We start from the raw sequence: 23,455 nt of genomic DNA, 5'->3' as shown, positions 1-23,455 counted from the left end.
GAACGAGGGGCTGGGGGTGGGGGCACTGAAGCCCGCGCCCCTGCAGTGGCCCCTCCCTAAGCAGGAGCGGGGGCGGCGAAAACACACGCATGACACACATGATAAACACGACTACAGAGCGCACCGAGCTGCCGGCGCAAAAGTGGATCTCGTAGGAAGACGGGCTTATTTGTGCCATGTTTCTTGGCCTAATTACGACACGAACAGGCAAGATGGGCCTGATTTATCCGCATCATCTCCGTGTCTCTGCATTAAGCTGCTCTCTGCGGGTTTAACCTCAAGTGGCACCAAGCCCCGTTGGAGAGACAACTTATTATTTCACAGAAAGCAGCCCCGCAGCCACAATACCTTGACAGATTCCGCCAAGCAGTCCTCTGAGTTACTGAAACCGGCCCTGATACGCTCCGCGGAAAAAAAGAACCACAAAATCACCTGATCTCCCAAGGGACCAACCAGGCGGCCGGATTCGCTGGCCAGCGTCCGCCTCGGCCGCCCAAAGGCCTCGCCGCCATGTTATGGCCAATCGTACCTCCAGAGTTGCTGAGCAGACGGCCCTTCTCAAAAGATGTCCAGATGTAGATGGGAACTGGGCCTACCAGCACCTGACAGGAGGTGGCGCAGCAGTTAAGGAAGCAGATGAGTAGCCTGCAGGAGGCCTGAGATGGAGGAAGTTCGCTCCAGAAAGACCATTTAAAGACCACAGGGTCAAAGGTCACGAGACGAGGAGGAGGCATGTGAACGTCCTGTCATGTGGCTTCAATCAATCAATCAAGAGGATTATTTGTCATATACACAGTTGTGCACATACAACATGTAGTGAAATTTAACCTTGGACACTCCGAGCAGCTGTGCATGACAGATTAGCACACAGATTAGCCTGATCGGAGTGACCAGGAAGGCGTCTGACCTCAGCCGCACCGTCTGTCATGTCGACAGCAGCCGGCTCTTTCTCCAGTCGCAAAACACGCGAAGTAATGGCACAGAGCCCAAATGGAGAGTTTAATGTGCAGAAAGAAATGGGGAGACAAGAGTCACTTTAAAAAAACGATCGTGACGTACAAAACTTTGTCCCATATATGATACAGCCAACAAATTGCTTGCTTTTGATCACTGATAACTTATGAAGCACAGATATTCCACAGTTTTACTTCATGAAAAGCAGAACCAGAGGACCTGAGGGGGGGCTAACACACCCCCTGTTAAAGAAAAAGCGAACAGCATTTTGTAAATCTGGGATAAATGTGGGATCACTAATCTGCCACACTGCCCCCCTAATGAGAGCTATGAATAATGCACCGGAAGAAATGGGCGAGATCGTTATCTTCCAGCGAGACATCTAGGAACACAGGGTGAGAAATCAGCCCGAGGATGCGGGCAATTAACGCGGCGCTGCGTGGCGCGGTGTGGCGGGGTGTGGCGCTGCGTGGCGCGGTGTGGCGTTGCGTGGCGCTGCGTGGCGGGGCGTGGCGTTGCGTGGCGCGGTGTGGCGTTGCGTGGCGCGGTGCGGCGCTGCGTGGCGCGGCGCTGCGTGGCGCGGCGTGGCGGGGTGCGGCGCTGCGGCGGCGCGGCGTGGCGGGGCGCGGCGCTGCGTGGCGCGGTGTGGCGGGGTTCTGCTCAGCACCCGCACGGAGGCGGGAGCGAAACACAGCCACAAAACGACAAAAGAATCCGACAGAATGAGCATCTTCCCTGCTATGACACTCCCTTCACCCCCACGCCACCCTCCACGCCCCCCCCACACCACCCCCACGCCCCCCTCCACACCCTTCACCGCCAGAGCCCCCACGCCCCCCCTCATGCCCCCTCCACGCCCTTCACCGTCACGGCGTGACTGAGCTCCAGGCACGTTTACAGGGAGCCTGACAGCTTTCAGCGGCTGCTGCCTGTGATTTTCCCCATTTATCAGCCCGTTTACTCATGGCCCCTGGCAGGAGACGGACAAGCAGATGTGAAAATGAAGCTCAGGGCCCTACAGCTGGCTGACAGAGAGCATGGGTAGGAAGGCAAGGGCTCAGCCAGCTGCGGAAAAATGCTGATTCCGGCAAAACCCGAGGACCCGGGTTTATTCCAGCCTGTAGATGGGGGCCGCACCCCCCCCGGACAGCGGGCTTCCTTGACTGAGGCGATCAAGGTCGGGCCCCTGGCTGAGAGTCCTGCCCACGAGCCCCCCCCAGCACTGGCGCTCTCAGCAGTCTGCCTCCCCCAGGTATCTTAATGCTGCCATCTTCCACGGCCGCCTGCTACCTCATTACCAGCTGAAGAAAGGGGACACGGAGCGGGAAATGAGGAAATCCACAGGAGCTCCGTGCAGTAATGTGATCATCAGATGGAAGATCATATACATGAGATCAGAAGACAATTCAAAGGACGCCTGACATTAAGCTGCTTCCATAATCACTCTTGTTATTAATATTCGCCATCGATAGCCGCTGTTAGTCTCCCTCTCCAGGCTGTCAGCCGGGCGAAGGGGCTTCATCCTACCCCTCTATCCCCACCTCCCCACCCGCACAAAGCAGCTACAGAATACTGCCTAACACCACTTTAATATCACTGGACCCTGACCCATTCCAAAGCGAGGTCTGTCAGAAACTTAAAAACCAGGTCAGGAACAAATTGATCTTGACCCCAAAGCAGCCGGGGGTGCCGGCATCTAGACCCCAGAGCAGCCGGGGGTGCCAACCTTTAAGCATAGTTTTCCTGACACTCTTTCTGTTTTTTCCATTGCTTTGTGCCCATTAAGCATAAAAATATTAACAAAGATGTTTTTTTTTTTTACCTAACATGGAAGTGTTATTAAAAATTAACAAAATTCTGCCTCCCGGCCTGCGGAAAACCCCTGTGACAGCCTCGTTCCCCAAACATCAGAGGAGAGTGCTCATTCTACAGCACTCAGCATTGGGAGGGAAAACAGATCCATACATATGTAAGATAAATGGCCAGGACCCGACCAAACCAAAGAGAATTAGCAATTAGACCATCTTCATGGAAACACCTCGTGGTGACTGTACTGGGCTTCATGGGCGAGACTAATCGTAAAGCATCACGTCTGAACGGATGGAGTCAGCCAGTCTTTCCAGTGAGGCGCACAGCCAGTCAGCCAGTCTTTCCAGTGAGGTGGACAGCCAGTCAGCCAGTCTTTCCAGTGAAGCGGACAGCCAGTCAGCCAGTCTTTCCAGTGAGGCACACAGCCAGTCAGCAAGTCTTTCCAGTGAGGTGGACAGCCAGTCAGCCAGTCTTTCCAGTGAGGCACACAGCCAGTCAGCCAGTCTTTCCAGTGAGGCACACAGCCAGTCAGCCAGTCTTTCCAGTGAGGCACACAGCCAGTCAGCCAGTCTTTCCAGTGAGGCAGACAGCCAGTCAGCCAGTCTTTCCAGTGAGGCGCACAGCCAGTCAGCCAGTCTTTCCAGTGAGGCGGACAGCCAGTCAGCCAGTCTTTCCAGTGAGGCACACAGCCAGTCAAGCCAGTCTTTCCAGTGAGGCACACAGCATCACACAGTTACATTAAACAGAAATGGGGGGAGCGTGTAAATAAACCTACACAAAAACACAGGGAGGCCTGTTTTATCACACAAGCAGGCACACGTGCACGTGCACGCACACACGCACACACACAAACACACACACAGACAGACTAGGTATCTATATCTTTGTGGGGACTCTTCATTCATCTCTCTGGGAAAAGCCCTAATCCCAACATGATGACCGTAACCCCTACCCAGCCCTAACTCTAACCCTAATCCCTACCCAGCCCTAACCCTAACCCAGCCTTAACTTTAACCATAAGTAACCAAATACAAGACTTCTGCCATTTTCATTTTTTGATAGCATTCACAGACGTTTTTTTTATTGAATTTACCCTTTTGGAGACAAAAAAAATCTCCTCATGGGTCAAAATAACAGGTTTTTATCACAATGGGGGGAGGTTTGGTCCCCACAATGTAATATAAGGAAGCAGGATATATCATTTCATGTCTCTTGACATAGTTTGCAGCTACACCAATTTATTTGACACTCTATAAGGGAGATAAGTTCTATTGGGCTATAGCTTATTTTGGGTAATTTCATCTTTACTGTTTTATAGATATTGCAGTATTACTCACGGATATTCTCACATATTGCGATGATATTGTGCAGCCCTAATATACGGTACACATGACCCCCAGACACTGTGTAGTGTTTAAATACAAGTTTGCAGTTATTTAGATTTGGTTAAATACCAGGGTTTGGACACTTAAATGTCACAGTGTGCTTACCTTCCTGGACTCAGATACATATCAGGGTCAGCTTACCTTCCTGGACTCAGATACATATCAGGGTCATCTTACCTTCCTGGACTCAGATACATATCAGGGTCATCTTACCTTCCTGGACTCAGATACATAACAGGGTCATCTTACCTTCCTGGACTCAGATACATATCAGGGTCAGCTTACCTTCCTGGACTCAGATACATATCAGGGTCATCTTACCTTCCTGGACTCAGATACATATCAGGGTCAGCTTACCTTCCTGGACTCAGATACATATAAGGGTCATCTTACCTTCCTGGACTCAGATACATATAAGGGTCATCTTACCTTCCTGGACTCAGATACATATCAGGGTCAGCTTACCTTCCTGGACTCAGATACATATCAGGGTCATCTTACCTTCCTGGACTCAGATACATATCAGGGTCATCTTACCTTCCTGGACTCAGATACATATCAGGGTCAGCTTACCTTCCTGGACTCAGATACATATCAGGGTCATCTTACCTTCCTGGACTCAGATACATATCAGGGTCATCTTACCTTCCTGGACTCAGATACATAACAGGGTCATCTTACCTTCCTGGACTCAGATACATAACAGGGTCATCTTACCTTCCTGGACTCAGATACATATAAGGGTCATCTTACCTTCCTGGACTCAGATACATATCAGGGTCATCTTACCTTCCTGGACTCAGATACATATCAGGGTCATCTTACCTTCCTGGACTCAGATACATATAAGGGTCATCTTACCTTCCTGGACTCAGATACATAACAAGGTCATCTTACCTTCCTGGACTCAGATACATATAAGGGTCATCTTACCTTCCTGGACTCAGATACATATCAGGGTCATCTTACCTTCCTGGACTCAGATACATATCAGGGTCATCTTACCTTCCTGGACTCAGATACATATAAGGGTCATCTTACCTTCCTGGACTCAGATACATATCAGGGTCATCTTACCTTCCTGGACTCAGATACATATCAGGGTCATCTTACCTTCCTGGACTCAAATACATATCAGGGTCAGCTTACCTTCCTGGACTCAGATACATATCAGGGTCATCTTACCTTCCTGGACTCAGATACATAACAGGGTCATCTTACCTTCCTGGACTCAGATACATATCAGGGTCAGCTTACCTTCCTGGCTTTGGTTAAATATGTTCTCGCCGAGTCTTTGAAGGTCTCTGTTTCCTCAGGCTTTTCGGACTGGAGATAGGAGGTCCACCCCAGCAGATACCAAACCTAAAGAATAAATAAATAAACAAACAGTATTAAATGTGTGCTGTCAAGAGAGGAAAATGTGACAATAGGATGTAATATGAGTTGCTAATTTCCATATCTGTATGAATAAAATTTAAACCACAGCCTTTAAAGTCCTTCAGTCTACTGAAAGGCTGTAAAAACCAATCAATCATTCAGAGAGAGACACGGCGTGGAGCTCTGCAGGTGCACTTACAGCTGATGCTTCAGAGAAACGGGACGCAAACAAACACAACGAACGTGCTGCACTCCTACGTTTAAAGGCAATCATGAAAGAAGCCAGATGAAAAGGGGCTGCGATCAGTAACACAACCGCGTGGGGCAGGGGAAGCATGGTGGGGTTCAGGCAAGCTTGCCGTCGAGGCCGCGCCGCCCTGCCCCGTCGAACAGCCCAGTTCTCTCTCTTATATTGCTACTATCAAAAACAAATAAGAGCTACCCTTCAATTTTAACCAAACCGTTAAAGTGTTACTCAGTGGTTCACTGAGAAAACAAAGACCAGAAATATATTACCTCTCTGGAGCTGGGGGCCATAATTCAATCAGCTAATCGCAGAAAGAAATGCTGGTTGTTTCACGCTGGTTAATTAAATTTCGCAAACAAGTCGTCACCGGTTATCTTCCAAGGGAATCAGAAGAACACAATTTGTCCGTTATAAGGTTCCTGATGCCTTTGTGTCCCGTAACCACTTTGATAGTAGATTAGCATTCCTGATCATTGGCCGCAGTGCTGTCTGCTGTGCTAATGTTACACCTTTGATGTTGCTCAAGGCTAAACATGCGTCCGGCCGCTCGGTGCTGCCTCTATACAGCCCACTTTCAACACCAAATTAACGCCTGATAGGATGTTCCTGATCAAAGGCAAACAGGGCCTGACAACACAAAGAAGAAGATCAATCTCAACCTTGAAGCTCTACTTTGAAAGGAAACTTGTACCCCCACCCCCACACCCACCCACCTTATTGCAACCCAAACACAGTCACAGTTAAAGGTGTCATTTTGCATTGGGGGGGAAGGACTCAGAGTGTACGCTGCAGAGCAGCATGCAAACGTACCCACAATGCTTTGTGGTTTATTAACATCGTCCTTGATCCTAATTACTGGGCATTTACGCAGCCCTCTCTTCTTCATCCACAATCTCCATTTCATGTTGTTCAGCTGAGGTTTACGTTTTGTTGTTCTGAACAGCTGATTGGCTCTGGTAATGAGGACCAAACTGTCTACCTGTCCATACGGAGATTACCACGTACCAACCATGTGGGTTACAGGCGGTGCTGCCACATGACCAGTAGAGGGCGTGCCTGAGTGAAACAAGCTTCTATGAAACATATAACATTAAAATATATATAGTGTTTATCTGAAAAAAGCGAACAAATGAGCAAAACATCACTTACAGAAACAAGCAATTATCTGTGGTACAGCCAAATATTAGTGAAGCAATTTTTTTAAACATGCTTTTACTAGAAAGTATCAATCGATATTTTTCTAAACAATAGAAAATATGGTGATTAATCCATAGCGCTGCCAGTAAAAGACAGCATTTCTATAAATGTGGCCTTTTCAAAATACTCTGGGTGAGTACATTACCCCCACAGGCAGTGTGCTCAGAGGTACTGGCGTGCCAATGAAAAGGCACCAGCCTGGCAAGTACTCGAACTACACTCTCGAACAACCAGTGTGCTCAGAGGTACTGGCGTGCCAATGAAAAGGCACCAGCCTGGCGAGTACTCGAACTACGCTCTCGAACAACCAGTGTGCTCAGAGGTACTGGCGTGCCAATGAAAAGGCACCAGCCTGGCGAGTACTCGAACTACGCTCTCGAACAACCAGTGTGCTCAGAGGTACTGGCGTGCCAATGAAAAGGCACCAGCCTGGCGAGTACTCGAACTACGCTCTCGAACAACCAGTGTGCTCAGAGGTACTGGCGTGCCAATGAAAAGGCACCAGCCTGGCGAGTACTCGAACTACGCTCTCGAACAACCAGTGTGCTCAGAGGTACTGGCGTGCCAATGAAAAGGCACCAGCCTGGCGAGTACTCGAACTACGCTCTCGAACAACCAGTGTGCTCAGAGGTACTGGCGTGCCAATGAAAAGGCACCAGCCTGGCGAGTACTCGAACTACGCTCTCGAACAACGTCGGTCTCCGTTTATTTAGTCATGTTAATGGCTCATGTTTTGGGGCCCGCCGGTCGATTAGGAAATGCAGCGGCTAGAAGGATGGGTCAACAGGAATAAAACTCTTTTTCCAGAAAGGCCATTTCAATAAAAAAAGCTCAATTATTATACATTATTACAGGACACATTTAGTGGACCCAGGTAGAAGTGTACTTCACAACCTGACCACTAGGGACCCAAGATTGAAAGACCCATAGCCAGAACTGAAATGATGTGAAGCTCAATAATCCCACCAAACTCTCCCATGAACCCTCCCCCCACCCCCATGGGTCCTTGTGTGGCCTCCCCCTGTTGGTGCACACACAGTAGTCACTAAGGTGGTCTCTTAAGAATCAGCTTGTGAAATTTAACTTAAAAGTTTTTTTCAATATAATATGAAATTGAGACCTCCTTTATTTCTGTATATGTTTTGTAAATTTGCAGAGCAGTAAAGTACATGTTTGCAGGCCCTTTCCAGTGGGGTGCTGTATGTAAATCTGCATTAGCCTTTCAGCCAGGTTTGGGGAATTCATTGCAGGCATTTAGAGGCAGGCATTTAGAGGCACGCATTTAGAGTCACTCTTCAGGCTTCAAAGTGGAAAAGGTCTGCATTCTGGAACAGGCGAAATATGACTCTTTCTCCTCAGAAGACTGCATTTCGCAGTTTTGCCACAAATGTAATTGTTAAATTAAAAAATAATTACAAATTTGTGGCCGATTAAACTGCAAAGAGCTCATTCCGGCAGAACAGAGAGCACAAGCATTCTTTAACGGAAAGGTTTAACAAGATGATGTAATCATTAATAACTGCACTTCACAGCCAATAAACACTCACTTCTCCAGAGCAGCTCCCACGAAGAGAAAGTGCGGCACATAAACGAAGTTTTAATGATCCTTAACATCTAGTTAAAAATGTCACTGACACTAATCTTGTCTTGCAGAAAAGACCCGGAACAAACATTACAAAAAGTTGAAAATCTAACTTGCACAGTTGTACAGAATGAATGCAACTGAATGCAGAAATAACAAAGCAAATGTAGGTGCTCCTGTGAGCGCAGTGCGGAGTGAAACTCAGCAGGTGGGTTAAGAGCATCAAAACTCAAACTGGGAAACAGCCATTAGCTGAGTTAATGTGGTTAGGATCAACATTATCATACATCACAATGTCAAGGTAGTAAGTGAAAGCAGAGCGCAGGCTGTCACCACGACAGCCTGAATGAGGCGCAGTCAGTCACGTTCGCCTTGGTGCAGGGACAGAACACCAGAAAACAGCTTCTTCATGAAGCACTGACAGCCCAGCCTCCAGTCAGCAATTACCCATCAATTAACTGTCAATCGGACACAAAAGGCCCCCAGTCCTCTCCACGCCATATTCACTTTAAAGGGTTTTTAATGTCAGCAGGAGTGATATTTTAAAGTGTGTTAGACCAAAACATTTGTGACTGCAGACACCGCCACTGGAAAAAGCGCAGTTACACCTACATTCTCCATAATTACTGAGTTGGAGTTACTCAGGGAAACTGAGGAGAAGCTCTGATGGATGTGCAAGCCAACATCACCTGGGAGATGGGGGGAGGGGGGTCTCTCCACATCTCAGTTTGTACGTTTTCATCAAACGTTTACATCTACCCAAACTGATCAGTCGCACAGCAGTTCACAGAAAAGCTTCATCTGCACAGCGTCATGCAGCCTCACAGAAAAGCTCCCTCTGCACGGCGTCATGCAGCCTCACAGAAAAGCTCCCTCTGCACGGCGTCATGCAGCCTCACAGAAAAGCTCCCTCTGCACGGCGTCATGCAGCCTCACAGAAAAGCTCCCTCTGCACGGCGTCATCCAACCTCACAGAAAAGCTCCCTATGCACGGCGTCATGCAGCCTCACAGAAAAGCTCCCTCTGCACGGCGTCATGCAGCCTCACAGAAAAGCTCCCTCTGCACGGCGTCATGCAGCCTCACAGAAAAGCTCCCTCTGCACGGCGTCATGCAGCCTCACAGAAAAGCTCCCTCTGCACGGCGTCATGCAGCCTCACAGAAAAGCTCCCTCTGCACGGCGTCATGCAGTCTCACAGAAAAGCTCCCTATGCACGGCGTCATGCAGCCTCACAGAAAAGCTCCCTTTGCACGGCGTCATGCAGCCTCACAGAAAAGCTCCCTCTGCACGGCGTCATGCAGCCTCACAGAAAAGCTCCCTCTGCACGGCGTCATGCAGCCTCACAGAAAAGCTCCCTCTGCACGGCGTCATGCAGCCTCACAGAAAAGCTCCCTATGCACGGCGTCATGCAGTCTCACAGAAAAGCTCCCTCTGCACGGCGTCATGCAGCCTCACAGAAAAGCTCCCTCTGCACGGCGTCATGCAGCCTCACAGAAAAGCTCCCTCTGCACGGCGTCATGCAGCCTCACAGAAAAGCTCCCTATGCACGGCGTCATGCAGCCTCACAGAAAAGCTCCCTCTGCACGACGTCATGCAGCCTCACAGAAAAGCTCCCTCTGCACGACGTCATGCAGCCTCACAGAAAAGCTCCCTCTGCACGCCGTCATGCAGCCTCACAGAAAAGCTCCCTCTGCACGACGTCATGCAGCCTCACAGAAAAGCTCCCTCTGCACGGCGTCATGCAGCCTCACAGAAAAGCTCCCTCTGCATAGCATCATGCAGCCACACAGACTGGGTCACCAGTTCTGCCAGCTATTCGTCAGTACACATAGTACCTCCCGTTTCAATGGCAAAATGACAAAATAAATGAACAGCCAAGAATTCACATTAACCAGCCTCGCCATGGAAAAGAGACAAATGCCGGCTGACTGACAACTGGCATATAGGCGTGACCAGCTTCGCAGTGGAAGGTAATCGACGGCTTCCTGTATAGGCACTGAGGAACTAAGGCTGCAGACAGGGAAGCCTGACTGGGACTCGCTTTGGAGTCAAATGGGGTGAAGATCAGAAGGAGCCGACAAACACAACGGCCCAGGCGGGGATTCAGTCCCTGGCTGATAGAGGGTGTGGGGAGAAGAGAGGCAGATGCAGAAATAGAGGGTGCGGGGAGAAGAGAGGCAGAGGCAGAAATAGAGGGTGCGGGGAGAAGAGAGACAGAAATAGAGGGTGCGGGGAGAAGAGAGACAGAAATAGAGGGTGCGGGGAGAAGAGAGGCAGAAATAGAGGGTGCGGGGAGAAGAGAGACAGAAATAGAGGGTGCGGGGAGAACAGAGACAGAAATAGAGGGTGCGGGGAGAAGAGAGGCAGAAATAGAGGGTGCGGGGAGAAGAGAGGCAGAAATAGAGGGTGCGGGGAGAAGAGGAAGAAATAGAGGGTGCGGGGAGAAGAGAAGCAGAGGCAGAAATAGAGGGTGCGGGGAGAAGAGAGACAGAAATAGAGGGTGCGGGGAGAAGAGAAGCAGAAATAGAGGGTGCGGGGAGAAGAGAGGCAGAGGCAGAAATAGAGGGTGCGGGGAGAAGAGAGGCAGAAATAGAGGGTGCGGGGAGAAGAGAGGCAGAGGCAGAAATAGAGGGTGCGGGGAGAAGAGAGGCAGAGGCAGAAATAGAGGGTGCGGGGAGAAGAGAGGCAGAGGCAGAAATAGAGGGTGCGGGGAGAAGAGAGGCAGAGGCAGAAATAGAGGGTGCGGGGAGAAGAGGTGCAGAGACACATTAGTTATCCTGTCGGCTCGGGACTGAGGAGCACGCTGGCGTTTATCGGAGTGGACGCACACGTACACACACACCAGCGGCGGGGCGTCCAGACATGACAGCTCGTGTGCCAGAGGCTGATATTTCAGCGCTCTCTGACCATGGGCACCCGCTCACCTGCACCACCTCGTCGTCCTCTTCCAGGAGCCCCTCCAGCACCTCAATGGCCGTCTGTGGGAGGGAGAGAGAGAGAGAGAGAGAGAGCGCGGCCGCCGCGGTTAATGGTGCCCCAGGAGGACAGAGACTGTCACAGCATGTACAGAACTCAGGAGGTAGCAGGCAGGACCTGAGGAGTATGTACCCGAGACACGGGGTGACGGATTTAAAACCAGATCCGCTGTTAACAACCAAGCTATTTGTGAAGACGGCGGATAATGGAAGAGTTTTTTCTGCATGTCATCGTCACTTGGTAGTGATGTAGGGTGGCACTATATAGATGCCCTTCTGATTGCTCACAGAGCAAACAAATCCCACTGCATCTTCACAGGTCTGACGGGGTATCTGCACAGCTGTACTGCTAATCTGCTTAAATAGCACGGAACTGCCGGATGCTCCTCATCTGCACAGTGCGCCGGAGCAGAGTAAGCAGTGAGTAAGCAGGAGCCGGAGCAGGAGTAGGAGTAGGAACAGGAGTAGCCTGTAAGCAACACCGGCACTTACTAATGTTCTCTAAAATAACATACTAATATACAACATTAAATACATCTTTTGAAAGGGCAGTTTGGAGAAAGCAGTCTTTTAGGCTATTTGATGAGTGCGAGGTTTCTGGTCGCTGAGATTTCCCCTTTGACCGGTCTGTGTGTGTGTGAATATATATATATATATATATATGTGTGTGTGTGTGTGTGTGTAGTCATTCATACACTACATTGTAGGGACCAAATAAGAACAAATCTTATGAGGACATTCTTTCGATCCCCACAAGCTCAAATTTATAAAAATCTGTGAATGCGTGTGTGGCACTAGGGGACGACTGACATGCTGAATTCATGAGGGACTGACTTCATCTAATATCTGACTGATATTAGAGTCTGTGCTTATTGGCAAGGTGATCGTCTAAGAACCTCGACACCATCGACAGAAGAACACAGGAGATATCCGCTCTGATCTCAGAGAAAGAATACCAGACCAGTTCTGTGGCGACGTGTCTGAAAAGGCATCAGCTGGTTTTCCATCCTGAGGTTTGATCGATGGGATAGATTGGTGTCTTCCTGGCGAGTCGAGTGTTCCACCAGCGAGAACGTCAATATGCTTCGCCGCACCACTCATCATCTCACGGAAGTTTACAAAGTTTCAACCGCTCCCCTATTTCCATGCTGGCTGTTACAGTGTGAAAAAGCCGGAGCCCATAACCAGACGCCTGTTTTCACTCAGAAAAACACAAGTTTCTCCCTATGTGGTGGAGACTCCATTAAAGCTTCTAAAGCAATAACTTCCAAACGTCGCCGACGGAGCCCAGCTGCCCTTTAAATCCCAGGTTTCCCTGTTTTGTGTGGCTTTGTTATCTGGAATCATAAGCAGATGTCCATACTCTTAAGCCGCCAGCCGCTACGGTAACACAGGTTACAGCCATGAACCTTTTCACACACTCTCGATTATAAAAATTCGACATCATCACCACTCACACGACTTGCTTCATTATCCATATCGAGCAGCTTGGTCCTGTTCCCGCCTACTGCAGGGGTCACCAGTCCAGTCTAAACAGGGTCACCCGCCACCCGTGACTGAGGACCTCTGGTGACTCTCGGGTTGCCAGGGTAACCAGCTTCATCATCCCATGAGGCATCTGTAAACCCTTCACTGGGCCTGACTGCCGCTATAAGCTGTGCGAAGTGTCCTGCAGGGTGTCCTACAGGGTGTCCTACACGGAGGCCTCACCGTGGAAACTGGGGGGGGTGCCACTGGGGGAGTGCCACTGGGGGAGCGCCACGTGGGCAGGCAGCGTCCTCCTAAGCTGGCCATCAATAACGTACCACCCTATCTTTCTCTGGGCCCAAACCATTACAAATTGTTCCAGGGTCCAGGGAGGCGATGGGGGGACGGGGGGACGGGGGGACAGGCAGACATGCCGTCGCTCAGTAATTTAAGGGCCTGACTGGCCGATTTATGAGTACGGCAGCCATTAAATTCAGACCAGACTTAATAACGGAACATTTAATGCGACTCTCTTGACAACTCCAATCTACAGTTACCACAGTGGCCCTGTACTCCTGGGGGGGGGGGGGGGGCACTCCCAGGGGGGGCACATGACAGCTTTCATTTTACAGTACCGCCATTTATCAGACTTAACATGCCGCTTATCTGAGCTTAAAGCTCCACTTAAATTTACCATTTTGTAATCCAGTAGAACGCAGATAATTAAAGACTAATACTCTCAATCACCTTCTTAAAAGCTGATCTGCCCGCCGCCGCCCTGCCCGCCGCCGCCCTGCCCGCCGCCGCCCTGCCCGCCGCCGCCCTGCCCGCCGCCGCCCTGCCCGCCGCCGCCCTGCCCGCCGCCGCCCAGCCCCGACGGCCCCCGCCCGCTGCCCTGCCCGCCGCCCTGCCCCGTCGGCCCCCGCCCGCTGCCCTGCCCACCGCCCTGCCCCGTCGACCCCCGCCCACTGCCCTGCCCGCTGCCCTGCCCGTCGCCCAGCCCCGTCGGCCCCCGCCCGCTGCCCTGCCCGCCAGCCTGCCCGCCGCCCTGCCCTGTCGACCCCCGCCCGCCGCCCTGCCCCGTTGGCCCCCGCCCGCCGCCCTGCCCGCAACCCTGCCGTCCTGCCATTTTTTCTTTTACTCATGTAGGGAGCCCATTTCTCAAGACTCCATATGACACAGAAGATGCTGCCGGGTCAGGGTTCTGGTGGTCTGCACCAGGCCTGTGGTCTGGCTCTCCACCTCCAAAGATGACCTCATTCCAAACCAGACCATCCCAATTAATCAAAACGGGATGAGAACCTGGAAGAACAAGTTGCTGGGCGACCCAGCTCAGGAGAGAACTCAGGAATCGTTTTCCCAGACTTCCCAGCTGACAGGGAGGGTTATTACACTCCTACTCAGAGCAGAGCCCGAGATCCACCATTCTAATCAGAGTTTCTGCTGCGTCGATTCGACGGCCCAGATCATCTCTCTGCAGGACCACCCCTGACTATCAGAGCAGAAGAAAATGACAAACAGCCGGGTTCAAATAAGAAAAATGTATCTACCAGTACAAATAAAGTAACCTGAATCTGAAAGAGGGGCAGAAAGAGAGAGAGAGAGAGAGAGAGAGAGAGTGCATTATATCCATAAAGGCTCTTGCGTGTGATCTCCATCATTGCGATGCCCCGCAATCCAGAATCTCCTTTTCCTTTAGCCCCTCACACACGCCTGACCAGTGAACTCCTTAACACAGCTTTCAGAGAGCCGAGCATTTTGGGAAATTTCATTTGCACAAAGTGAAAATCCATCCAAAGGACAGAATGCATAACAAACGGCACATTTACAGCTCAAGTGGCTGACAGCAAGTAAGCACTCTTCTTCCTCTAAATAAAGAATAAAATAAAACGGCAATGAAAATCCCTTCCCTGACTTACTACAGTACCAGAACCATCTCTGGCACTGTGGATTGTGAAGCTTTCTTTAAGTAATATGGCCTATTTATCTGGTGCCTTGCTCCGCTATTGCACAAAATTGTTTTCCATCTTTAAAGCAATCTTCACATGAATACGGCAGGTCCCCGCCTGTCGCCATGATATATTGATTTTTTTTCCCCCCACACCCCGGCTTTCATTCCGTAAGACACATGATGAAGGTTAGGCTGCTCTGTGCTAAATCGCGTCGGCCTGAAACAGCCACCAGCCTTGTACAGCCGCAGATTCCTTATCGGGGGGGGGGGGTCTCGAAACGCCTCTCGTGGTCTGGGGGTTTGGAAGAAATGGTGGGTCTGCTGAAGAGGTGAAGGGTCATGGAGAGTTAGAGAGGTCACTAGTACAGGTAAGGTGCTTGGAGACCAGCAAACTCGTCACTTGGCAGATGTACATATAAAGGGACACAAGTGACATGGTGACCAGCAAAACAAATTTGGCCAAAATGGATCCAACGTAGCCAAAAAGCCTGGCTTCTGGTTCCACAGTTCTACACAGAGTGGTGCTGACTGACCCACACTTACCGCTCAGCTTTAGTCACTAGATGTTGTCCTGGAAACCAGCAAGACATACCAATCACCAGTCGCATTTTCCTGAGATGAATGCTTCCTACAACATCTGGAGGTGGGGGCGGGCTGAATCCCTCCAGGATGCAAATTCTGCTGAAGCACAGCACCTCTCCTTGACATTTACCTCTAAATATCTTCAGGAGCGGCTCTAACAGGTCCCCGCAGCGTCCTCACGTGACAGGACATCAGAAGAGGAGTCTGACGGCTTCCTTTATCTAAGCACAGCCCCAGTCACATTAACGTGATTCCAGATGCTATGCACATGGCCACATCTGAGGGCTTCTCCTATGGATACCCAGATAACCTTCAAAAACCTATTTGTTTCATTTCTTTCACATGAGTAGGTAATTGGTCTCGCTGAGCTGAAATTGCAATTTTTTCCCCTCCCCCTACTGGTTCACATATTACCCAATTAATCATGGAGATCGGGGCAAGATGGTAGGCTACCAGGCTCTAGAAGACATTTTATAAACGCCGCAGGTATCTCGTTAGGTAATTTAACAAGGAGGGTGACTCTAACTTCTCTGTGACCTCCACAGACTACCTTTCCACCAAGAAGTTCAGTGGACTGGGGGGAAGGGGGGGAAGGGGGGGACATTAAAGTTGACTTTGCCAAGGTACAGATGGAAAACTTATCTTGAATCGCTACTGAGGAGCACTAGGGCTACTTCTGGCCGTTCAGGCTCATTATTCACAGGGCTAACAAGGATTGTGTCCCTTAACTTGGGCGGCAAAACCACCATCCTCTCATATTACACACGGTTACACGCAGCCCAACGGGAACCGGTTTTATTTGGCAAGTGCAAAATTCCTGCCCAAACACTGCCGCCGTGCCACCCGCCAAACCCTAGCGCCCAACACCGGGACACACAGTCGGTGTTAGTACAGGAAATGACCTGAGGTGACAGTTAGGGAACGTCTCATGCAAAAGGGTAGAATGTAAAGGGAAAACCGGCAGCCATGTGTTTGTGTAACGAAGACACAGTTTGAGTTCCATCCATCTGACGTCCATCAGTACGGAGAAGAACCTGGATACCATCCCTAATGAGAATGACCCAACCCCTCCACTCCCAGAGATGCTATCACCATTGTCTTTCCCTAGGGTACCTCAGTCAGAGGAGGTTTCCCTCACAGCATCTAAGTATTCCCCGCACAAGCACATCCAGCGATGCTCTACATAAACACCCTCTCAGCCGTCGTCGTGAGGTCACTCCTTAGCCGGACACTTAGCAGTAACAAGAGGCAGCCGGTTTACGATTCCTCCGGCTACTTACAGTAATCTAAAGTCATTTACTGATTGGCCATTAATCTTCCTCCTACACTCTCACAGTGACCCTGGGTCCATAGCTTCACAATAAACTCCCGGATTTAAACGCTTCTTGCCTCTTTCCAATAAAGGCGAATAGATTGAGGGCTCCTTCTCTCGGTGAGCAGGGGAATGCCTCTCCGGGACAGGACCAGGCACCTGTGCTCAGGCCACAGGAGAGTGAGGAAGGCTGCAAGGTTTAGTCCCAAAATCCATCCCCAGGAAAAAAAAAAAATAAAAAATAAAAAAACAGATGGAAGCGGCAGTTCTGGGTGCCACAGAGGTGCAGTGACCCGGTTAGACCGATAAATCTTTCAAGGCTTTTAATTAAAACTTTGCAAGCCCAGGTCATGTTTGCGGACGCCAGCATGTTAGGAGGTGAATTCCAGAAGGCTGGTTTAACAACCTCGGTGCCTGAGGAATCCTGGGAATCTGCCACCGGCTCAGGCGACCCGTACAACAGAAAGACCCAGGGGTAGAGAGATTCCACCAGGAAACCCGGAGAAAAGCGGCAGGGCTGACAGAGCAGCAAACGGCCATGACGCATTGGCTAATATCATGCATAAGAGAGGGATTTTACCGAAGGTCAGCCTCCACCAGAGTCACGTCAGGCCCTCAGTCAGAATTTTCTTTCGCCACGAGAGAATGACATTTAAGTGGAATTCGAAAGCAAATGAACAATTAGTGTAGGAGAGACACTTTGACTAAATTCAGTATGACCACCACACTTACTGTGCAACTTTTCTATATATTTTATCACAAAACAATTTTTGTCACTCAAAAATATTTGCGGGAAACTGCAATTTAATTAATTTCATTTGGTCAAACCCCGCTGCTTACTACACACTAATGTATTAGCGTCAGGAAAAAGGATCTGTACACTTCAGTCACTATGACAACCATATAATTTATTCTAGAACTTCCTGTTCAGAAATGCCATGAAACAATTGTCTTTGAGTTTCTGTAAAAGTTACATGTGAATAAGTCTAATTGTTTAGCATAACCTCTGGTTTGAATGCATTTGGACAAAGTGCTGCTGTGGCCCTGCCACCCTCCTGTTTCTGATGAGTGATGTTCTGTAACCCCGTGCCGAGTGTCGACCTGCAGAACCTCACACTTTTATTAACACAATGCTCATGCACAGCTGAATGAATTATTATTTTTTTTTAAGTGTCTGAAACTTTGCAAAAATGTTGCAAATTCATTGGCAAGCACATTGTTTACTGTAGCAAGATGGGTTGTATAGGGGCAGCGAGGGGCTAGAGCAGCCGGGCTCGACACCGAATGCGGAAAGTCAACGTGCTCGCAGAGACACGTCTCCTAGTGGGTTTCAAGGGCCCTCTGGACACATTTCAGAGAAATCATGGGGACTTTTTAAAAGGAACAACACAAACAAAAGGACTTCTGTGTTTAATGCCGCACCTGGGTTTATGATTTACACTGGAGAAGATGGTGTTTTAATTAGCTTGAGCCCAGTAGCAGTAGCCAGTGACTAGGTCAAGCTCAGTATGTTTTGCTGGGGGGGGGGGGCTCCAGAACTGGTGAATTTGTCTTAAAAGGCCTGACTGGTGACTAAGTGGTGGGCGATTTCCCGCTGCCAGGCGTAATGGGCAGTGCAGGCCGTGGTGGGTCACTGGCTTAAAAGGTCCCATCTGTCCTGCAGGCCGCGTGTAAGTGCACATTGTTCCTTAACACACTGACGGCGTGTAATTTCAGGCCCGACAGGCACTCAGTCCCAACGCTCATCCACAGGATCAGCTTCTCTGCCGATTATCCTGCTGCCGCTTACAGCAGAGCGGCGCTCACACATCTCCGGATGCGGGCTGGCTTCTTAAAGCGAGTCGAGGCCGGTGGGCCCCGCCCCCTGCGGGCCGGCTTCTTAAAGCGAGTCGAGGCCGGTGGGCCCCGCCCCCTGCGGGCCGGCTTCTTAAAGCGAGTCGAGGCCGGTGGGCCCCGCCCCCTGCGGGCCGGCTTCTTAAAGCGAGTCGAGGCCGGTGGGCCCCCCCGTATCTACTCAGGAGGAGCCCTCATGATTCTACATCAATACGCCTTATATCTGTGCTGTATATCTATAATGTACATATTATTTTATTTTTATAATACAATTGGAGGGAAAGCATGTAGGCTTTCGTTGTACATGTACAATGACAATTAAGATATTCAAAATTCAGTTTTAATCGCAGCCCTTCGTCAGCTTAACGAGTGCCTGCCCTGATTAAAAGCCTCTGAACGCTGACGTACTCATTCAGAACGACAGCAAAACTCCATGCAAAGTCACCTATGGAGATCATGTATAACAATCACAGATGCTTAGCTTCTACTCTCCTAATTAACTCCAAGCCTGACACATTCTGGATTCAACATTATTAATAATTAAAAAGCTATTTTTTATTTCCAGTTCGAAGTAAGGGTGAGGCTGTTTAATCGCTGACATTCTGCATGACTCGCAATCTTATCTTCAAACACCACCCCGGGATCTGACAGACTAATCGGTTTAAATATTGATTTTGATAGTTTCAGGCCTAATTAAAAGCAGAGACCGGCAGGAAATGCTGTGAGATGGCAGGAAGCCCTCGACTCACCGCCTGGACCTCGACGTGTTCCTCGCCATTGGCTCCCTGCCGATTCAGTTCCCGCCTCCAGTTTCAGGACGTCCCAAATGCACATTATATTAACTACGTTATATGATATAGGCAAACACTGGCACTGTGCTCTAATTTCATGCCCGTACTATCACCATGGGTGGAAAAGCGTGAGTCCAAGCATTTCCCGGCATGGAAAGTTCCAGAGCTCAGAAACCTGCGCGCCGTGACCTTCACGGGCATTTATCCAGCGATGAAAGGGCCTTTTCCAGCATTATTTCGAGGCCTATTTTCAACAGTGAATTACCGCTCTGTGAGACGGCACGGCTTTAAAGAGCGTGGCAACGTCATGGCAACCGAGCATCGCTCATGCCTCGCTTTGTGAGTGTTAACAATTACACATCTTCCTTTAGCTCGTAATATGCCCTCAACTAAGGTTTGTACCTCAGCAATCGATTTTTCTTTTTTTTTTACTTTAAATTGGACTTTTACTGCGTTTACTGATTAAGTTTGAAGCAGCCACATAGAGTTAATGCTCATTTGTCTGAAAGCTAGCAGTCTCTTACCAATTTCATCACCAATTTACCTCAAAAGTGACCTTATCAATCCATCCAAAAATACTACCGGCCATTGCCAGAGAGAGCCATTAAAAGCGGGCGGGGGGCCACGTTGACGAGATGGGGAACGTGTGCCGAGTAACAGGATCAAGGGAGGGGCCCCATGCAGCCCAGCGGAATGTGTCCCCCCCGGGGCCCCGAACATGGCAGTGACAGACACGTCCTGATGGCTTACGGGGGGTGGGGCCGCGGGGCGACAACGTCTAACAGCTGAAGGAGGCAGGTAATCCCTGGGGGAGGCTGGCCGCAGAGGAAGAAGGTGCATGGGGGGTGGACCCCCCCGCACCTGAAGTACTGTGGTGGGGGGGGAGCTGGGGCGCGGGCACGCACACACACACACACACTCACACCCCGCTTCAGGAGAAGCTGGCACACCATCTATCAACCTGCTGGGGGACATTTAAAAATCCCAGGAATGGTGCTCAGGACGGGATGGGATCTCACAGACTCGCATTGCAGCAAATCCGATTATCGCGTAAACTCTCAGAGCCGCCTCTCACCCCGGGGGGGGGGGGGGGCTGCTCCCGGCAAAGATGGCTGCTCACCTTTCGTGGGCGGCAGTGGAACCGCCAGCAGGGGGGGGTAAACGCCAATCGGCAGGCTGACGAAAGAGCCTGTGTTAATTAGAATTCCATAATGAGCACGGCGGCCAATCGCGCGGCCTCAGCTTTCAGTGAGCATCCATCCATGAACGTCTCAATCCGCCTGAGCCCATCTAACGCTATTATGGAGAGAGCAGGCAGCTGGATCCAGCCTCCCTACTGCAGCGACTCACGAAGGAGAAGGTTCCGAGCCGGGATTCATCGGCAGGGTTTAGGACACGCTGTGACCTGCCTATGGACAGTGGTACTGAGGCAGGCGGACGATCCCATTCGCCGGCGCGGCCCGTACCGACGTGCCACCCGCTGGCGCTGATCTCCCACTCTTTTCTTAGGAGGCGCCGTGAATTTGGGACAAACTCCCTCCTGACATCTCGGATCACACAGAGCGCATTGACAGGCAGACGGAGCCGAAATGTCAACAGCAAACGGCGTCACCTGACAGAACTGGCATCTCTCACTCTCCCCCCCCAGCCAGAAACCCAGCGGCTTAACTTCCCATGGAGGATGAACCACCTCCTTCACCATCACAGAACCCCCCCAGGTCCCGAGGAGACGACAGGGGATGATGTGACCGTTACCCCGTCTTTTAGCCCATTGGGCAGGGGGTCTATTCGCATGGTCTCCCAAGCACTAGAGACTCCAGGCTTTAGGAAAGCATATCATACTAGGTCTCAAACCCAGGCCGATCCAATTATGTTCTACATTTTTTATGGCCCTTGTCACTCAGGGGCCTTTGGATCATCCGGCCTTTCAGTCCATTATGGCACCACTGCTCTCAAGCTGCGTCCTGAGTGTCGTACCTGAAGCTGCCGACTAACAGGATTTAGATAATATTCTGTCTGGGTCGAGGTACAGAACCAAGGCCTTTCTGAGACCCCTTGGATGCCCTTCTGTCTCATTAAAGCCCAAACTCACACCTGAGCCAAAATTAGATTTCAAATATGGGATTAACACCAAAAACCAAGACATGCTCTGGGCTGGAGGAGCGAGTAGGACTATAAGCACCATCAGAGATGAACCCCCTGCTGAAGGACGACCGGGATGCTCCTGGAGACTCCGTACGGCACGGAGGAAGACGGGCAATGGGAGTAATAACGGCCAAACCCGTGACAGAACGCTTAGGTTGAGGAATTTCCAACCACGGCCACACACGTCTTTCCTGGTGCCGTAAATCTGCGCAGAGCAGTTAGGCTTGCCCTTCAGAAGCCTTTACCGCTGCCGCTCCAAAACGGCCGCGGAACTATCGACGTGAAAACCTCATACATCCATCAAAACGTTAAACTGCCCAATTGGGAAGCCGTTAAAAGCAAGGCACATCTAAAAGAGAATGAGACCTCAACTTGCTGCTCATCAAATATTAAGAAAATGAGGGCTTTTTCCTCCCCGCCCGAAGAGGGCGGCCATCGATCTCTTCACACACAGATGCGATAATCCGCGCATTAACCCCTGATGAGTCACACGCCGAATGGGGACCTGTTGCTCGCATCAGAACATGCGTTCGCCGCAGGCAAAACCGCATTTGCAGTGTAGTGACAGCTTCACATATAATTTAAGGCACTGGAGAGGCCCGGACCGAGCTGGAGATTACTAAACGGGCTGGGACTAGAACTGGGCCCACGGGCTGACCCAGGGTGCGAGTCTGTCAGGAGGTCGGAGCCCACAACGCGTATGTGTGTTCGTCTTAATGAGAATGAGAGTGCCGTCTTAGACAAACACCACAAGCCCCCCCACGTACAGCCCCCCCCACAAACACACACACACACTGCATGACATCATTATCTATATTAATTATTATTATGTTGATAACTGTTGTATCTCACTGCCCCATAGAAGATTTTCAGGTCTTTGCCAATTGTTTTGTTTATTCCTCTTGCCTCCTGCACACAGCCACGGTCTTTCATGCTGCTGTAAATCTCGCTTCCCTGTCAAACCCCCATGTAACTTACCCAGAGTTCACTGGGGTCACTAATACAAATTTTTCAAACTTCTGCACCAATTAGAAAACTGAACTAAAAATACCACCATATACATACGTACTTTACACACCCACCTACATACACACATCCTCTTTCTTTCAAACGCTGCCAGCAACTAGAAACACACACACAGGCCACACGAATCCTCGACCCCCCCCCACCCCCCCAAGCAGCTCTGATAATGGGAGGCGGGGCTGGCAGCCAAAGCAGGATTAACTTAACACGCCCTCGAGCAGCTCGAATGCCGATGCCTGGACCACAGAGCAACTTGGGGTCACACGCTTCACATTCTGGGGAGAAGACACACAGATGGGGAGTCTGCGCATACACACACGCACACACACACACACACACACACACACACACAGTGTCGGATTCTAACCTGTGCCACGTGAGCTGGGATGCGTCTATTCAGGAGAATCACACAAAGCTCGCGCTCGGAGAGAGAATAACAGCCTCCCCAGAAACACAAACGGGGACCTTCACCTGCTCCCTCCAACCCAAATAACAAACCTGGCTGTCAGCCACCCAGCCTCGCCGGGGATCAGAAGGCCGCATTCGGCATACAGCAGATGACAGAACTCAGACACACTCTTAATAAGTAGCATGCGCATGCACAGTCTGGCAGCAGCCAGACCGCATCGAGCTCAAGGTAGCGGGCAAAACGGGCCTTCAGACCGCTACAGTCACCAGCCACTGTCGGCCAAACTAAACAGAGCTTCACGGAAAGGCGCCTTAAGCCGCAGCCTCAGCTCTGCCGTCCGGGACCTGGGGGACGGGTCACACTAAGAGCAGCCACGCTGCCATCAGCAGAGCCCTCTGAGAAGCTCTCAGATGTGAC

The 23,455-nt window shown here is 50.5% G+C and overlaps 1 protein-coding gene across 1 annotated transcript in view; it reads right to left on the bottom strand.

Moving 5' to 3' along the window:
* Positions 1-23,455, bottom strand: part of LOC111860656 (uncharacterized) — a 62,451-nt gene that overhangs the window by 11,031 nt on the left and 27,965 nt on the right. The window contains exons 9-10 of the mRNA XM_023844547.2: positions 11,475-11,528; positions 5,406-5,510 (exon numbers count right to left, since the gene is read on the bottom strand). Of these exons, the coding sequence (XP_023700315.2) occupies positions 5,406-5,510; positions 11,475-11,528 (159 nt within the window). The remainder of the gene's footprint in view (positions 1-5,405; positions 5,511-11,474; positions 11,529-23,455) is intronic.

Source organism: Paramormyrops kingsleyae, chromosome 9, assembly GCF_048594095.1.
Source record: "Paramormyrops kingsleyae isolate MSU_618 chromosome 9, PKINGS_0.4, whole genome shotgun sequence".
Classification (NCBI taxonomy): domain Eukaryota; kingdom Metazoa; phylum Chordata; class Actinopteri; order Osteoglossiformes; family Mormyridae; genus Paramormyrops; species Paramormyrops kingsleyae.
Note: the sequence above shows the minus strand (reverse complement) of the source record. Positions and strands in the feature narration are given on the sequence as shown.